This window comes from Numida meleagris, chromosome 13, assembly GCF_002078875.1.
Source record: "Numida meleagris isolate 19003 breed g44 Domestic line chromosome 13, NumMel1.0, whole genome shotgun sequence".
NCBI lineage: Eukaryota > Metazoa > Chordata > Aves > Galliformes > Numididae > Numida > Numida meleagris.
The window spans coordinates 13237846-13253508 of record NC_034421.1 but is presented as its reverse complement, the minus strand read 5'-3'; the positions used below and the strand labels follow the sequence as shown (position 1 = coordinate 13253508).

Genomic DNA, 15663 nt, shown 5'->3' with positions numbered 1-15663 from the left:
TTTGCTACCCTGCTATAATTGCTGTGCTTTCCATCATGTTATAGCATTACACTTTACATTCAAACTGCAGAGCTGCAAAGATGGGAGCATTCAGGCTGGCTGCTCCTCATCAGCCCTGTGCTCCAGACCCCTCACCAGCTTCATCGCCCTCCTCTGGACATGCTCCAGGGCCTCAATGTCTTTCTTGCAGTGAGGGACCCAAAACTGGACACAGTACTCGAGGTGGGGCCTCACCAGGGCTGAGTACAGAGGGACAATGACTTCCCTACTCCTACTGGCAACACTGTTCCCGATACAAGCCAGGATGCCATTGGCCCACTTGGCCTCCTGGGCACACTGCTGGCTCATGCTCAGCTGAGCATCAGCCAATACCCCCAGGTCCGTTTCCTCCACACAACCTTCCAGCCACTCTGCCCCAAGCCTGGAGCGTTGCCTGGGGTTGTTGCGGCCAAAGTGCAGGACCCGGCACTTGGTCTTGTTGAACCTCATCTCATTGGCTTCAGCCCAGAGATCCAGCCTGTCCAGATCTGTCTGTAGGGCCTCTCTACCCCCAGGCAGATCGACACTTCCTACCAGCTTGGTGTCGTCTGCAAACTTACTGAGGGTGCTCTCAATGCCCTCATCCAGGTCATCAATAAAGACATTGAAGAGGACAGGCCCCAGCACCGACCCCTGGGGAACACCACTCGTGACCGGTTGCCAGCTGGATTTAACTCCATTCACCACCACTCTCTGGGCCTGGCCCCAGAGAAATACAAGGCAGGAGGAGTTTAAAATCACAGTGTGTTCTCTCTTGGTTAGTCAGATATTTTGCCAATGTTCTCTGTGCAGTAGAGAAGTCCCAGCAGTGGGGAAATGGGCCAAATGCAGTTTGCAGGGTGTTCCTTTTCATAGCAAAAACACAGGAGCTTGTTGAAACGCCAGCCTTAAGCTCTAGTAAGCTGCCAGCATTGGCCTGAATTCAGGCACGTGCATTGTTGAGTTGCAGTTTATTGCTAAAAGTCAAATAATCTTCATGTACAGCCATGCAAATCTCATAATCCAGCTACCTTAGGATGTGTTCTGTACATCGTGTACCAGTATGTGGGAACTGCAGGCACGTGCTTTATTATCCTCAGTCTTTACACTGGTACTGAAAAATCTACATTTTCTCCACAAGGAGCATTCCTTGTCTTCTTTTCTATTTCACAGGGGTTGTCACCTCTCCCAGTGCAACAGTTTGTTTCTTCCTGTACATTATGAAATGAAACATTCTAAATTGTCACTTCTTTTTTGGTCTCTCAAGAATATTTTGGTGCAAACGGGACATACTGGGCAAATACAATGAGAACTATGGGGTGAGGGAATCCTGTACTGCTGTATGTAGGATGGGTCACCCAGAGCTTTGGACCAACCTGCTGTTTCAGCCCACTAGGAAGCCTGGACTCAGCTTATTTTCATCCTGTATTTTTACATTCATTTTTTAGCATGTTCTCTGCTTCCGTGTCCCTGGTGTTCTAGCCCAGCACGGTTGTGCCTTGCTGCACCCCCAAGCAGAGCTGGGCTGGGTGGTGGGACCTAGAGCCAGCGACCACAAAGCTCTGGGTTAGAGCAATGCATTAACTTTATTGCAAGTGAGAGGTTCTCGCTGTCTTTCCAGGTGTGGGCAGGAGGCTCAGGGGCACAGGCTGTTGCTGGATTTGCCTTTGCAGCTCCAGCTTCTCTGTTCCTGCAGCACACGTTCACTGCAGCAGCACGGTGAAGCTCCGTGTTAGGCTCTGTGTGGTGCAGTACCACCAGTTCCTGGCTGCTCAGAGAGCCCACGCTCTTGCTGCAGCTCCGTAACAAGATTTGTTTCTGAGTCCCAGCTCAGCTGCAAAGATGGTGTGCTGCATTTACACGCTGCTAATTCACCTGATTAACCTTCTCTTCATGTGTAATGCAGGATTTGCAAAGGTGTAGGCGAAAGCAGGTGTTGAGGTGACCTGGGAAAGCCGAGCGCTGGAGCTGGGGCACCAGCAAGCTTCTGGGGGCTGCCAGCAGTCCTCTGCCTCCCACACATGGGCTGAACACAGAGAGCTGCACCCGGATTGCTGCTGGGGGAGAGTTAAAGCATCCGAGGAAGTGGGGGTGGAGAAGGATAAAAGCAGTAGGGTGAGAAAGGGACTTCAGAGAGGCAGAGAAACTGAGTGAAAGAAGCAAAGATTAGATGTGGGAAAAAATGTGCTGAAGCCATTTCCTTTCATAAAGCAGCAGCTTGAGGCCCTCCAGCCATCGATTCTCTCTGTGCAGTAGGTACCACTTGTATCTCAAAGCACTGCTCGCTGGGGGATCTCGCTGCCGGCCCCACTTTCCAGCAGAAAGGTGCTGTGGGGAATTACAGAGTGAGCAGAGCTTCCTTTTTGCAAGCAGAGCTGGGTGAGAAATGGCCCTAGGGGAGCAGGAGAGAGCTCTTCTGCGTACAGCAAAGGGGTGATGGCAGATCCATTCCCGTCCTTGTCATCTTACCACCAGGCTGTCTGAAAGGAAGCACGTTTTGTTTTATCTCAGAGCCCGTGGCCATAAATGGTTTTAAAAAAGAAAAAAATGGCTTCCTGAAAAGCGCAATGTAAAATCAAAGCCCTGTGCTGGTGGAGCCGTGCAGAATCACAGCGCGGTGCCTCTGCGGGGCGAGGGCTCCGAGTCCTGTCCCCAGAGGGTGCTCGCTGCATTGCTGCTTTGCTTGCTGCCAGACAGCAGCAGCTCTGTTAGCCCACCCTCAGCTGGCAGCTTGGGCTCGGGAGGGCTGGGTAAGAAGGAGGAAGTGCTAATGGGGCGAGCACGGTGTGCTCTGCAATGGGCAGCATCCTCAGCTCTGGGCGGTGGTACTGAGAAACAGGAGGAGCACATGTGACAAAATCTGGAAAAAGGGGATAAAACAAGCCCAAAAGAAGGGAGGGCATGTCAGTCGTAGTGGTGAGAACCCCTGCAGGTGACAAAGGTGCACAGAGAACATAGCCCTGAGTCCTTTATTTAGGCCACACATGGGTCTTCCCAAGGGGTTTGCCTGAACAAAAGCTGGCTTTCCTGAATACCAGCAAACAGAAGCAGCATTCAGGTCACACGGCAGCTTGGTCACTTGCCAGAGAAGAAGGTGCAACGCAAACAGAAATTGTAGCTAATGCTGCTGGAGCCTCGTAATCTTACCTGGGTACCAAACATATCCCTTGCTGCTATGTTTTGTCATTGACTTAATATTACAATGAAGAAGATCGTGGAAAAACGTATGATATTTGTATATTGTCTGATAATTAAATGTTGCAAGGACGTGCCAGCTCATTGCTAATCGTAATTAGTTATTTCCATTTTCAGCTCAGACGTGTGTAATTAAGTGTACTTAGGAAAGAATTGCTTTCTGTAAGCAGGGAGCAACTCTTGTTGCTGCACCGAGCGCTCACTTCACACCGAGTCCTGCAGGGTTTGTTGTAGGACCGCTCCCCTCGGGCACCGCAGAGCATCGCCCTGAGCTGTAGGATCCCCGTGTGCTTCTAACCCATGGTTAAGTGAAAGGACAAGAGTCTGAGGGGACCTTTTCTGGTATTGCTCATGGGAGGGTGAAACGCTAGGAGATGTATTAGTAAGTTCACGCTTTCCAAAAGCTGTTAGAAGACTTTGGTTTTGAAATAGCACCTCCTGACTGTACGGATGGTTCATACCCAGAGAGTGTACTCAGAACGTTGCCATTGCACGCTCTGTTCACCTCAGCTTCTGTGGCTCTTCTGTATGAAGATCTCTTCCTTGGTGAGGATGTGGAAGCTGGCTGTCCCCTGCTTGTGTCAGCAGAGCCAGCGCTCCGTGTGCGGCCGTGTTCCGAGTTAATCGTGGGCTGAACAAGGAGAGTGCTCGCATCTCTTGGATGCAACTGCAGTTTTGGGCTGCTGTGGGATGGTTTGAATGATGTGTATCTCCTGCTTTTGTTTTAACCAGATAATGATGATTCTGACATGGAGATTCAAGAGGATGAAGGCTCTGACAGTGAAGTGGAAGACAGGCAGCTGGGGAAGCAGCGCGTGGCCTCGGAGATGCTAGTGCCAGGTACCTCCACCTCCCCTTCACTGCCTCTATTTAAAAGGACTTGCTCTGAGTAACCTTAAATATAAAAGACTCTGTCATCTTTTAGGGACATTGGAACTGCTCCATTCTAGTGAGCTGTAAGAGGTTGGTGTCATGTGGAGAAAACATAGTACTTTCAGGGAGCGAATTAAGGAGGATTTACTTGAAGGAAATAGAAAAGGGAGAAAAATCCTTCCTCGGTATTGCCTTCCAGATTCAGAAGTAGCTTTGTGCAAAGCCGTAGCAAGGTATTATGATTTCTCATGGCAAAGCATTTATTTCCCTTTAGGTGTAGGCATTATCTCCGCTAGGGTCATCTTCAAAATGAGACCATTAATGAGTCTGTAAAGCCTCCTGCGCTGACAGCCGTGGGCACAGCACACCTGAGTTACTTCTGCCAGGGAAAGACATCTGACTTGTGTTGCTGTTATGCAGAGGGGACCTCCAGCCTCTGGCTGCTGATTCCCATAGAGCTCAGGGCAGGAGCAACTCAGGAGAAATAACAGACTGAGGGTCGGTGTTACTTATATGGAAAAAAAAAACAACCCACTTTCTACTCATTACAGTGAAGCAAAATGAAACCAGAAAATCAAGTTATTTCTCAGTGGCGTTCTTGTCAGCTGTGAGTGATTCTGAGCATCAGCAAAAGCCTCTCTGGGCTCTGGATGAAGTGCCAGGGTGGATAATTTCATGTGCCACTACTTCTGCTGTAACCTGCTGCTTGGATTGACTGCAGATGTGTTTTCTGCTCTCCTCTTATTGAGGCTAGAGCAGGAAGCTCAAGTTCTCAAACCAATAAAATTCAAGCACTTTTATCCACGTTTCTTCTGCTTTTCATAACAATTGAAAATTCTTGAGAAGTGCCAGAAAGCCTCCTGTGAGCAAACAGTTTTTACAGTTTCTCAAAGAAAAGTCTGTACACCATTTCTAGAGCTGGCTGTAACTGTCTGTGATGCCCCATCTCAGCAGGCATCCCAATGGAGCAGCCAGGTACAGGCTGCAGCTTCTGTGGGTCTCTTGCTGATCTTCCATAAACTGCTGCTGCCACGTGATTTATCCTCTGGCTTTTGCATGGTCTCGGTTTGCAGCTTGCTGACTGCCTGGTGGCCGTGCCGATCTTTGCTCGCTCCATCTGTGTGTCATTTGGAAGCCTCCCTCGGTTCCGTCCTCTTTTTGCCTCTCACCTGCTATGCACAGAAGCACTGAACCGACTCCAGGTGTGTTCTGCTGGCTCCTGAGATGCCTTTTGCACGGTTCACCCGGGAGGAGTGAGGCTGCGTTCTCCAGTTCTAACTCCCTGCACTTCAGTCCTCCCGTGCTCCAGCGCAGTCTGCTCTGGTGGAGATGGATGCAAACGTTGTTAGAGTTAGGAGGAGCATGATCAGCTTGCTTTTCTGCCTTGGTGAGCCAAAGCTTTCCTTCCAGAGCACCAGCCTGATCCAGAGCGCACACTTAGTGCGACGAGCAGCTCCAGCCTTGGGTACAGGCTCCCATCTGCCTCTTTCTGTGTAATTGGGCCCTTCTGCTCCTTCCTCAGCAGTGAGGGGACGTGTCTGACTGCGTGACCCTCACAAACTGTGAGCACAAATTGTGCTGGGGACAATGTCAGGACCTGAGATTAATGTCAAGGTGCTTCAGCTTCTTCGGCAAATTGGGCCTGAACATTGACTGGCCATTTGTCATTAAACACACAGAGAAACTATATATGTTCTTCAGCACAGGTAGTTTGCATTTAAAATGTACTTAATAATTAAGGCAGCATGATAAAAACGCTGTTTTTATTAACTACCACTTTTTCCCTTCCCTTAAACTCAAGAGATTCCATTCACTTTCTCCTGAAGGATTGTGTCTTCTTACAAAGTGATGCTTCTGAGCCTTGTTTGTTCTCTTGCTAGGGAGAAGCAGACTGCTGTGGTCAGTTCCTGTGATGTGATTCAGCTTTACATCTCTAATTTCCAGGTTATTAGTACTCTAAGAGAAGATTTCCTCCCTCTGTAATAAGAGGGCAGATATTCTAGTGTGTTTCACCATTAGAGGAGCAAGATTCATAGGGAGAGATAATCACTCTTATTAGGCCACTTGGCATAATTGAGAAAAATCAACACAGTTTCTCTCTCGAGTCCTTTCAGCAGGACTGTCTAAATGCAGTCAAATTCAAACTAAATGCAGCTTTGACAATATTGCTCCTGGTTTTATTCCTTTGCCAATTAAAAGACTTGAAGGGATAGGATTTAGTCTCCCATGGAGCAGAAAAGAGCATGAGCTGGAGGAGACGTGACAGGCTGCCAGCTCTTGTGGTACGGAGAGAAAATCGAATCTTGATTTTCCCATGTACAAAGAGGAACAGACTGGTTAGGAAGGGAGTTAAGATGGGCTATGGAGCCTTTGTCTCCACTGAATTTAGGATTTTTAAACTCTGATTCACCAGTACAGCAAATCCAGCTTTAGGAAGCCAGGAAGGCTTCTGCACAAGGAGATAACAAGCATGTGGGTGACAACGAATGGCTGGGAAGAGTCACCAGAGTGGTAGGTACCGGTTTGTTGGGCTTGTGAGGCTACAGCCTGTTGTCATAGAATCATTAAGGTTGGAGAAGGCCTCTCAGATCCCCAGCTCCAACCCCAGCCCACCCCACCGTGCCCACTGACCACGTCCTCAGTGCCACATCCCCACGGTTCCTCAACATCTCCATGCACGGTGACCCCACCACTCCCTGGCAGCAGTGCCCCTGCCCCACCACATTTTCTGAGAGGAGATGTTTCCGAACATCTTTTAATTTGAACATTGTAAATGTAAATAAAAATTCGCATCCACTTTTATTCTCTCTGGCTGTAGATAAGTGAGGCTGTAACACAAACTTGCAGACGCTTGCGCTTCTGAGGTCAAACTGTGAGTTAGTGTTGATGTTCGGAATAAGACTCTGCTTTGTCAGAGAGCCAGGGAAAAAGGAATTCTTGCAGTGTTGCAAGATCTTAACCATCTGCAATGCAGACAAGCCTCTTCCCTGGAGCAGGCCCCAGGCCAGTGCTTTGGAGCAGCGTGGTTGTTCACGTGCAGATGGTAAGGGTGTCTGGGAGAAGAATGCAGAGCCTCGTGCTAGGGATGTAGGCACTACCGTGCTGGGTTTTTCTAAGAACCTATCCAGTCTCCTCTTGAATTAAGGTTGATTTTACAGTGACGTTTCAATTACACATGCAGATCCATCTTTTCAGTCTCATTCATCCAGAGTTCTGAAGCACATTGTGGAACCACGAGCCAGAGACAGCGCTGGCACTCACACTGTGCTTGGAACAAGGTAGGCGCTGGAAATGTTATTGAATGGAAGAGAAGGGATTAGTGATTGCAAAATGGTGGGGCCGTGTCCATCACAGTAAATCATCCTCCACGCTGCCAGGGTCTTTCAGCTCCCACAGGCCAGTCATCCAAATGCTGCAGCTCCTGTGTTTCCTTTTGTGGTGTCAGTGCTGAGGGGCAGCTTTGTGCTGTTAGGGCTTCGCAGACCGTTCTGCTTCTGAGACCACTTCAGCTCTCTTTGGTCTTTTTTGTAAGAAAACAGCTTTATCAGATGCTGAATGTTACTCTGCAAACAACCAGCCCATAAACAGGGAGAGCCTCTTACCTTCCTAGAAGTGACCAGAGGATCAATGCGATAATGAGGAGCTGCAGGCAGGTTATTAGCGAGGCTGTTTGCGAGTGAATGGATAAAAGCCTGAAAACCTGCACTGTTTAATGTAGCGAGGACAAATATATCAGGAGACAGCAGGTGAGAAGAGAGGATTTTCTTAAGAAAGCCAGGAGCACCTCCCTGGAGGGAGTGGAAGCAAATATACAGCAATCAAAACAGAGATGAGTCTGGGGATGGGCAGGGAGCGTGGCCCCATGGACACGGGTTGGCTTGTCACTGCCAGCTGCTCTGTGCCTGTGGGGCTTCCCAGGCCCGAAGAGATGGACCTCAGAGAGACAATGCATGCAGAGCAGCACGTCTGGAGCATGCTGCTTCTGTGGCAGGCAGGCAGCGTTTGGAGGTGATGATGGTATTTAGCTTCCCTGTCCTACTTTACTTCTTAAGCTTCTCTTGGTGATGATTAAGTGGGAGCTGGCTGCAGACAGAGTGCAAGAGCCGAAGATAGACTGTGTGCTGGGCAGAGGCCACAGGGGGTGAATTAGCCCTCACATTTTCAGAGGGAATAGGAGCTTTGGCAGAGCAGCAAGAAATCCTCCCAGCAGAGTCTGCACAGTCCTGTTCCAAACCCCTGCACACAGAGTCCCAATCTGTTCTCAGTGGAAGTGGTCAGACTCCTCTTGTGGCAGTTCTCCCTAGCTCATAACTATGTGCAGGCTTCTGCTGCTGAATCTCTAGAGCTCTTTACATCCCTCCAACCTCCTCCAGCACACAGAAGCTAGGGGCATGCCATCGGTAGGAAGGAGAATTGAGGGATTCCATTACGAACCTCCCTGCTCCTTGCTTGGCCCCCTGTTCACATTCAGTTCTTGTGGATGCCACCTTTTCTAAAAACGTGTATTAAATATTTGTTGTATTTCTTTCCTTCTCTCAGTTCCCAAAGGAAATTACAGTTATAAGTCCAAGATCAGGAAACATATACAAGTGCATCTTTATACAAGTGTATCTTTATAAGATACACTTACATATACAAGTGTATCTTTACAAACATGAGATGCTCAACAATTCTGTAGGTTTTCTCAACGTGTTGCATTCTTGGCTTTAGCGCAAAGGAATTCTGTTAGGAAAAATGTGTGCTGTAACCCTCTGCAGTGGTCCAAGCGTTGTTCACATGTGTGACTCCAGCCCTGATCTCTCAGCATCTTCCATACAGGGAGGGCTGCCTCGTGCTGGCATGCAGCTTGGTGCAGGACGTGGTCTCCTCCTTCGCTGTTCCCATCATTCCCTCCAGTCCGTGTGTTCAGAAGCAGCGATGCGAATCTCAGCAAATTCCTTCTTTGAGAACATCACAAAGTGTGGTTTGACTCTAAGTGGGGCTTTGTATACGTGGCATACAGTGGGTCCTTGCCATTGTGCTTCCGGAGCAAATACACTTTGCTAGCAAAGAAAAGAAAGTTGTGATTGCAAACACTATGAAATGATTTTGTGCAATCAGATTACTTTCTTCTTCCGTGCCTCCTCAGGTCAAAGAGGAGGGAAAACAGTCAGCACTGTCAGTGTTCCAGGAGCCAGGGGATCTGACTGCAGTGCTCGGAGGAAACTCATCTGGGAAGGAAGAGCACCAGCACAGCAGCTCTTCTGATCTTAATGCGTTTCTGTGCAGATCTCTGTAGTTCCTATTGCCCGGGTAAGGGTCTGCAAAGTCTTTATGTTTGCTGATGTGGCAGCTGCTGGACAGGCTCATGAGGCTGAAGAAAGGGGAGCAACTGAGTGTTCTGAGGGACACTGACAAGGGGCTTCCGTTTGGAATTCATGGAAATGAATCCATCTTAACTTGAAGTCGAGCTCACTCCCACCATATCATCATCATCATCTCCCAAGAGAGCTGTGTTTGTCTGCGTGCCTTGTGTCATCAAAGCGAAGTGCTCGCTGCGATGGAGGAGGTGTGTCCGTATGCTTTTAGCACTGTTATGGTCACTGCAACACTGGGCCTGGTGGAGAAGGAGGAAGGGCTGTGGGGCTGAAATAGCGGGGTTGAGGCAGGTGACTCATTTCCAAGCAAACTTCGTTTTTGTGGAGGGTGAAAGAAATAGGAGCGTGCTCATCCTGGGCAGCAGCCGTAGTGTGCTTCATTCATCACTGTCCTTCGGCAACGCCTGGAAAATGCTGCTGAGATCAGGGCCTGCTGCTGCTGAGGGCTACATTCACGCATAGGAGGGCAGTTCCCCAAGGGTGCATGGATCAGAAAGGTCAAGTAAAAGACTTGTCCTCATTTTCTTTGCAAGGCGGGGAGCTAGAGAGAAGGGAGCTCGCAGCTGAAACCTGCATTAAGAGTGGGAGGCTGAAGGCGGATCTCAAAGCGGAGGCAAACAGTCTGAGCTGTCAATCTGCCTTCCCCTCGCAGGGGGTTGTCCTGACCTCGCAGGTGAAGTTCCTTGTCTGGAACGGGGTTAACGTGTACCCACGGCTGAGTAAGAAGATGTCAGTCATTCCTGTCCTGTGACTCCACTGTGGGCAGCTGCCCGGGCAGTGCAACGGCAGAGGAAGAGTGGCAAAAGGCTTAAAATCATGGATGCACGTTCACTTCTGCTCCTGGATAGCTCAGTGGCTATGCACTGAGATTGGATTTGAATCCAAAGGTGCAATGAATTACGGTCTGCTCATTACGAGCATTTCACCTAATTATCACTTTGTACAGCCTGTCCCGGCTGAATTCGCGTTATCTGTGAGCAAACATAAGAGGCTTTCACCTGCCTGGGAGCTGCGGGAGCCTCTGGCCAGAGCGGTGCAGCACTAAAGCCACAGCAAGCTGAGCCCTGCTAAATGGAACCCTGTACATTTCAAGTGCCAAACAGCCCTGTGGCTGCCAGCTCTGCCTGCTGCAGGCTGCTGTTCCCTGCCTCCCCTCCAGCACGTGGGGACGTGCACTGCAGCCATCTGTCACTTGGTGCTCCCGCACACACCGACGTGGGGTTTGGTATCCGAAAGCTCAAACAAGGCTCCCACCTTTGTCACGGCTCTTCCAGTGACATGGGGAATCTGCCTTCTCTCCTGTTCAGGCAGCAGCGTGTGGCTCTCCTCATTATGTCCTGGGTCTCTTTACATTCAGGACCTCTCTCCACTTTGTTTTATCAGTACGTTGCACGAGCTCCCTGCTCCTTTCTCCTTGAGGTAAGAATTCCCTATCCAGCATTTCATGCTGTGAGCCTTCTACATAGCAGTTAAACTCTTACAGCAAAATTGCAGTTAAACTCTTGGACCAGCATGAATGCTGAGTGAAAAAGCTATTTCATTGTCCTCTAATGATGTCTGTTATAACTATCTCCGAACTTATAGGCTAGCATTTATCAGAGCAAATGTCTATAAAGCTTGAAGAGAGCTCCTCTGTCCAGTCATCAACACATATTCCATCTCCACTGCCTGTGTTGTCAACAGCCAGATCGACAGAGGGCACCACTTCTTATTTAAAGTCACGAGATCCTTTAAGTTATCTGTCTTGGCACAGCAGGGGTGTTTTTGGTGACTTCTGGCTGAGGTAGCCAGCTGTTTGCTACAGCTAACCCAAATCAACCTACACAGGGGGCAGAGCGACCCGTCTCCTTCTGTACTTTGGCAGCTCCAAAGGAGGTTGGACAGGATATATTTTAAAGTTGTTTTGTTCCCACGCTTAAGAAAAAGAAGGCTGGATTTGAAAAATCTATATCTGTCTGACACAGAGAAAACTGGTGATGGGGATGATAAATGGATGAGGATGGTGACAGGAAGCACGGCTGAGCCAGCCCCCGTGCAGAATTCCCCAGCTGCAGCTCTGCTGTGCCCCTTCCCAGCCCCTTCCTGCCTCCCTTCCTGGCAAGGAGGACCGTGCTGGCATCTTCCCCATTTCATGTGGACTTTACATATCCCAGAGTGCTGAAGCAAGGCCTGGGTACACTAGCCCTTTTCAGAGAACTCCCTACGACCAACTGCCTCTTCAGACTTGCTCATCCTATTCTCAGCAAGAAATCTGTGAGGATTGCCTTGGCGCTGCCTAGGGTTCCTGTGAGATGTCAGTCCCTGATGGAATATCAGAAAAGATCTGAGCATGGGAGGGCTTACCAGGAGCAAAAGCTAGGCTTTTGTTCTCTGTACGCTAAAGCAGAGGATTATGCCATTTCACAGAATCATTTGGATTGGCAGGGATCTCTTGAGAGCCTTTAGCCTGACCCCTCTACTCAAACAGCGTCAGCTGAAGCAGCCTGCCCAGGAGCACATCCAGTCAGGTTGTTTGGGTTTGAAGGCAAGAAAGTGTCCCTCCTTCTGCTCCTCCAGCTGGTTGATTGAAGTGAGTAATCACTGCCATGTTTCTGATTGGGTTTCATTTGGCTTCACTTTCTAACCTCCAGCTCTCACGTCTTTCTGCTAGCAATTCGACGTCTTGCGCATCCTTGGATGTTCTTCTGATGAGGAATATCTGCATATGATAATCATATTGTCTGTCAGCCAAATTTCCAGTAAGCCAAATAGATGGAGCTATGAGATCGGGAAGGCTCCTTGCTTGAAGGTATAAACAGTGCTCAAAAAACTGCTATGGAGTTCCTTATGGAAATTGAATCTTAAGATATGAATCTCTTCAAGCTGCTATGCACTTTGGCTTACAAAGCTGTCACAGCCACACGAGGTAGCTCTAGCACCACAATACCGTCAGCCTTACCCTCTTCACCTTCTCCTGAGTTGGCAGGCAGGGTGGCCTCACCTGCACTGGGTCCTCATCCTCTCGCTGCCATTTGGTTGGTCCTCTGAAAGGAAACCCTGCCCTTCATCTTTCATTCTCCAGACTTTACGGTGATTCTCTTTGCTCTGCAGGAAGAGCTGGTGCCCGGATCGTGGGAACAATGCAGGGTGGAGACACAGAGGAAGATGTAAGTAACCATCCCATGTGCCTGCAGAGCTCCTCTGATAGCACTTTAGAACACCTGCCCTCTCCTCAGCTAGAGAAACAGATCCTTACCTGCTCACTCTCTGTGCCATGGGCTCTCTTTTCCCCTCCTTCCCTCCAGCTGACCGCTCTCTCCTTCTCTGCACACACACACTTTCCCATTGTTCTTCTGCTCTTCAGGTCTCTGCACATTGCCCTGTGCTTTAACCTCAGCCTGCAGCGTGTAAGCAGTGGCACGCAGGCTACAGGGATGCTGCTTTGCTGAGCCATTGGGGCAGACTGCTAGGAGGGGATCAGCGCAATGTAGCAGGAGTTGGACGTGCTGGTGGGAATCCCCTGATTTACTCTGAAGTCATACTCCTTGGAGCCCTGTCACTGAGCTGTGCTAACACACAGCATCTCAAGCACCAGTCCTGCAGCTGATGGGACAGGGATGAGAGCTGAAATGTGAGCTGGAGCCCTTGGGATCCCTGCCTTGCAGATATTGCTGTCTCATAGCTTCTGGCTTTGCATCTGGGTAAAGCTGACCTGATGAGCAGATGGCAGCTAGTTGGGAAGACCCAGGTTTGCAGAGCAGGCACTGTTCTTGCTGCTATGCTCAGCCTCTGGCATATGGGTGACCTTTCTATCCCTCTGGGCACTCTTAAGTGGCTACACATGTATTAGGAGATAAAACAGAGCCTTTGGCCCCAAAGCCAGTTGCTCTGATATGGCTTGCAGCCATACAACAAGCTCTCCATCCCAAAAAGGCGCCTGCATCTTAGCTGCCAGCCAGGATCAGTGGGGATGTCTTGATCCCAGGTGATGGTTGGGAAAATGCCAGCTGGCACAGCCCAATCTGTGTTAGGAGCCGGTACAAACCTATAAAAACCGTGGTGATTGTGAGCTCGTGTTTGAGCCGGTGCTGTTAATTTACTTGTACGGAGTCCTTCTGTCTGACATCCAGCAGACACCCTGGCCTGTGCTGCCTGCCAGCAAGGAGGGCATGCTCAGAATTCAGCCATCCCTGCACTGCTGAGCCACGTCAGTCCCTCTCAGCACTGCCTCTCATTCTGCCCATCCTCACCATTTCTCAGGAAATGAGCTTACAGACCACGCTCTGCTGTTTGCTTCTGCCAGAATGGATCGAGCTAAGGCTGGTCGCTGCCTTCTGGGGAGTGATTTATGCCTTTGGCATTGGGACCCATTGCTGGGTAGGGTCAGTGCTGCAGGTGAAGACAACGCGCCCTCGGTCACAGCGCTGCCTGACTGTCCTTGCCCATGTCCTTGCCAGCTTTGTCATTTCTCTGCCCTTTGCATTTCCCTTTTTTACCACACGCTGTTCACAGCCTCCTCCTGTGTCTCCATTGGCACAGCCCCAAAATTGGGTATGTCTCAAACAGTGAGCAGCTCTCTGGGCACCTGCCTGTGCTTGATAGTTCAGCCTCAGTTTCCCCCATTTTCATTGTAATCTTTTGCTTCCTTCCCTCCTGCTCCCATTCTGGTTACTTCCTTTTCGTTGTTTTTTTTTTTTTTTTCCTTTTATGTTCTCGTATTTGTTCATTTTTCTCCTGCTCTGCCTCTCCTGTTCTTCCCACTCTGGTTGTCCAAGGGGAGAGCTGCCCCAGCCCAGCCAGGCAAGCGCAGGATCATCACCAAGGCACAGGTGGGTTCCTCTCCTGCGATTTTTCTTGGGTGAGGCATTGATTCCTGGGTCTCACAGCAGGTATCTCTTTGAAGTTCTGCAAGGTGTTTGATGTCTCCGATTCAGCAGAAGTCAGGAAGTTCATTTTTGGCAGCCCCGCGAAGTGGGAAAGGATGTTTGCCATGGATTGAGTGGAGCAGCCGATGTCTAGCGAAGTGGGAGCTGCTGGTGGGAGCCATGGGGGCATTCCGCTCCCAGAGGTGCTGAGCTGTGGCCTTCCATTGGTTTGGAAGAGCCTGCTGCTGCTCCCTGGGGCAAGTCCACAGCTGGAACCGTACCTGTGCAGACACGTGGCCTTCCCATGGCCCTCAGCTGTGTGATTGCACCGAGCACATGGGAGGGAGCAGCAGAATGCTGGCCAGGAGCACCATCCTTTGCTTCTGAGCTGCCCCAAATGCCTCACATCTGAGAGTTGAAGTGGTGGTGAATGCTGTGTGCTTTCCTGCAGGAGGAGTCGGGGGATAGTGAGATTGACCTGGATGATGATGATGATGAAGATGAGGAGGAGGATGTGGAAGATGACAGCATGGAAATCTCCCCCAGCAAATCCAGCCACCGAGCAAAGAAGCCAGAGCCTCTGGAGGAAAGCGATGATGACTTCTGACCCTTCAGCAGCAGGACCAGGAGGCACCTTGACACGGAGACTTTAGAGAGCACGCGGGCCAGGAACTAATAACAGCCTGCCATCCGAAAAGCGCTCGTCAGCATGAGTTCAGGAGTTGGTAAATAATGTTCATTAAACTTGAAAATTAAACTTGGATTGCCAGTCTTGTGACTGCAAAGTATGAGCACTTTATCCATAATGAGAATCACAGTAACGTGGAGTGCTGTTATTTCCATAATTGCATTAGAACTGGCCCTCATGCGCTGCAGTGCCAGAAGTCTCACTCCAGCGAGCATCGCGTGCTTGATTTCCCTGCACTTTATTATGACCAAACAGATTTTTTTGCCTTAATAAAGCTGGATGAAAAGCTGCTCTGGGAACGCAGTTAAATTGGTTTTAAAAGTGGCTTAGATCTATTTATCCTAAACGTACCCTTTCCTTCATCAAGGGCTCGTCTCTGCCAAGGGCAGCACCAGTTGGCCTGAAGGAGGAAAGCTACAGCTGGGAAAGCAGGGAGGGATCCTCAGAGACAACCTCAGTGCAGCATCTCTCAGTGTTTCAGCTGTGTCCTTGGGAGTCGTTCTCAGGCTTAAGCGGGCCGTGCTTGAGTGTCCTCAGAGCAACTGTGTGAGACTGCACCGTGATTAATTCCATAGGAAATTAGCCCTTTAATTACGCTTTTGGAGCAGACTGAGCTTTAGGCGCTCAAACGGCCCCAAAGTTGGGTGGTTGTTGCTTCCTTTTGTTCCTCAGCCTTTCCTCGTGTACT

At 49.7% G+C, this 15663-nt stretch overlaps 1 protein-coding gene across 3 annotated transcripts in view; it reads left to right on the top strand.

The window, feature by feature from the left end:
• CLUAP1 (clusterin associated protein 1) overlaps positions 1-15265 on the top strand; it is a 59254-nt gene extending 43989 nt beyond the window's left edge. For 2 of the 3 annotated variants that reach the window (XM_021411718.1, XM_021411720.1), the window contains 4 exons: positions 3946-4053; positions 12534-12589; positions 14198-14251; positions 14739-15265. In XM_021411718.1, the coding sequence (XP_021267393.1) occupies positions 3946-4053; positions 12534-12589; positions 14198-14251; positions 14739-14894 (374 nt within the window). In that variant the 3' untranslated portion in view covers positions 14895-15265. The remainder of the gene's footprint in view (positions 1-3945; positions 4054-12533; positions 12590-14197; positions 14252-14738) is intronic. The other variant, XM_021411719.1, reaches the window with a different exon arrangement.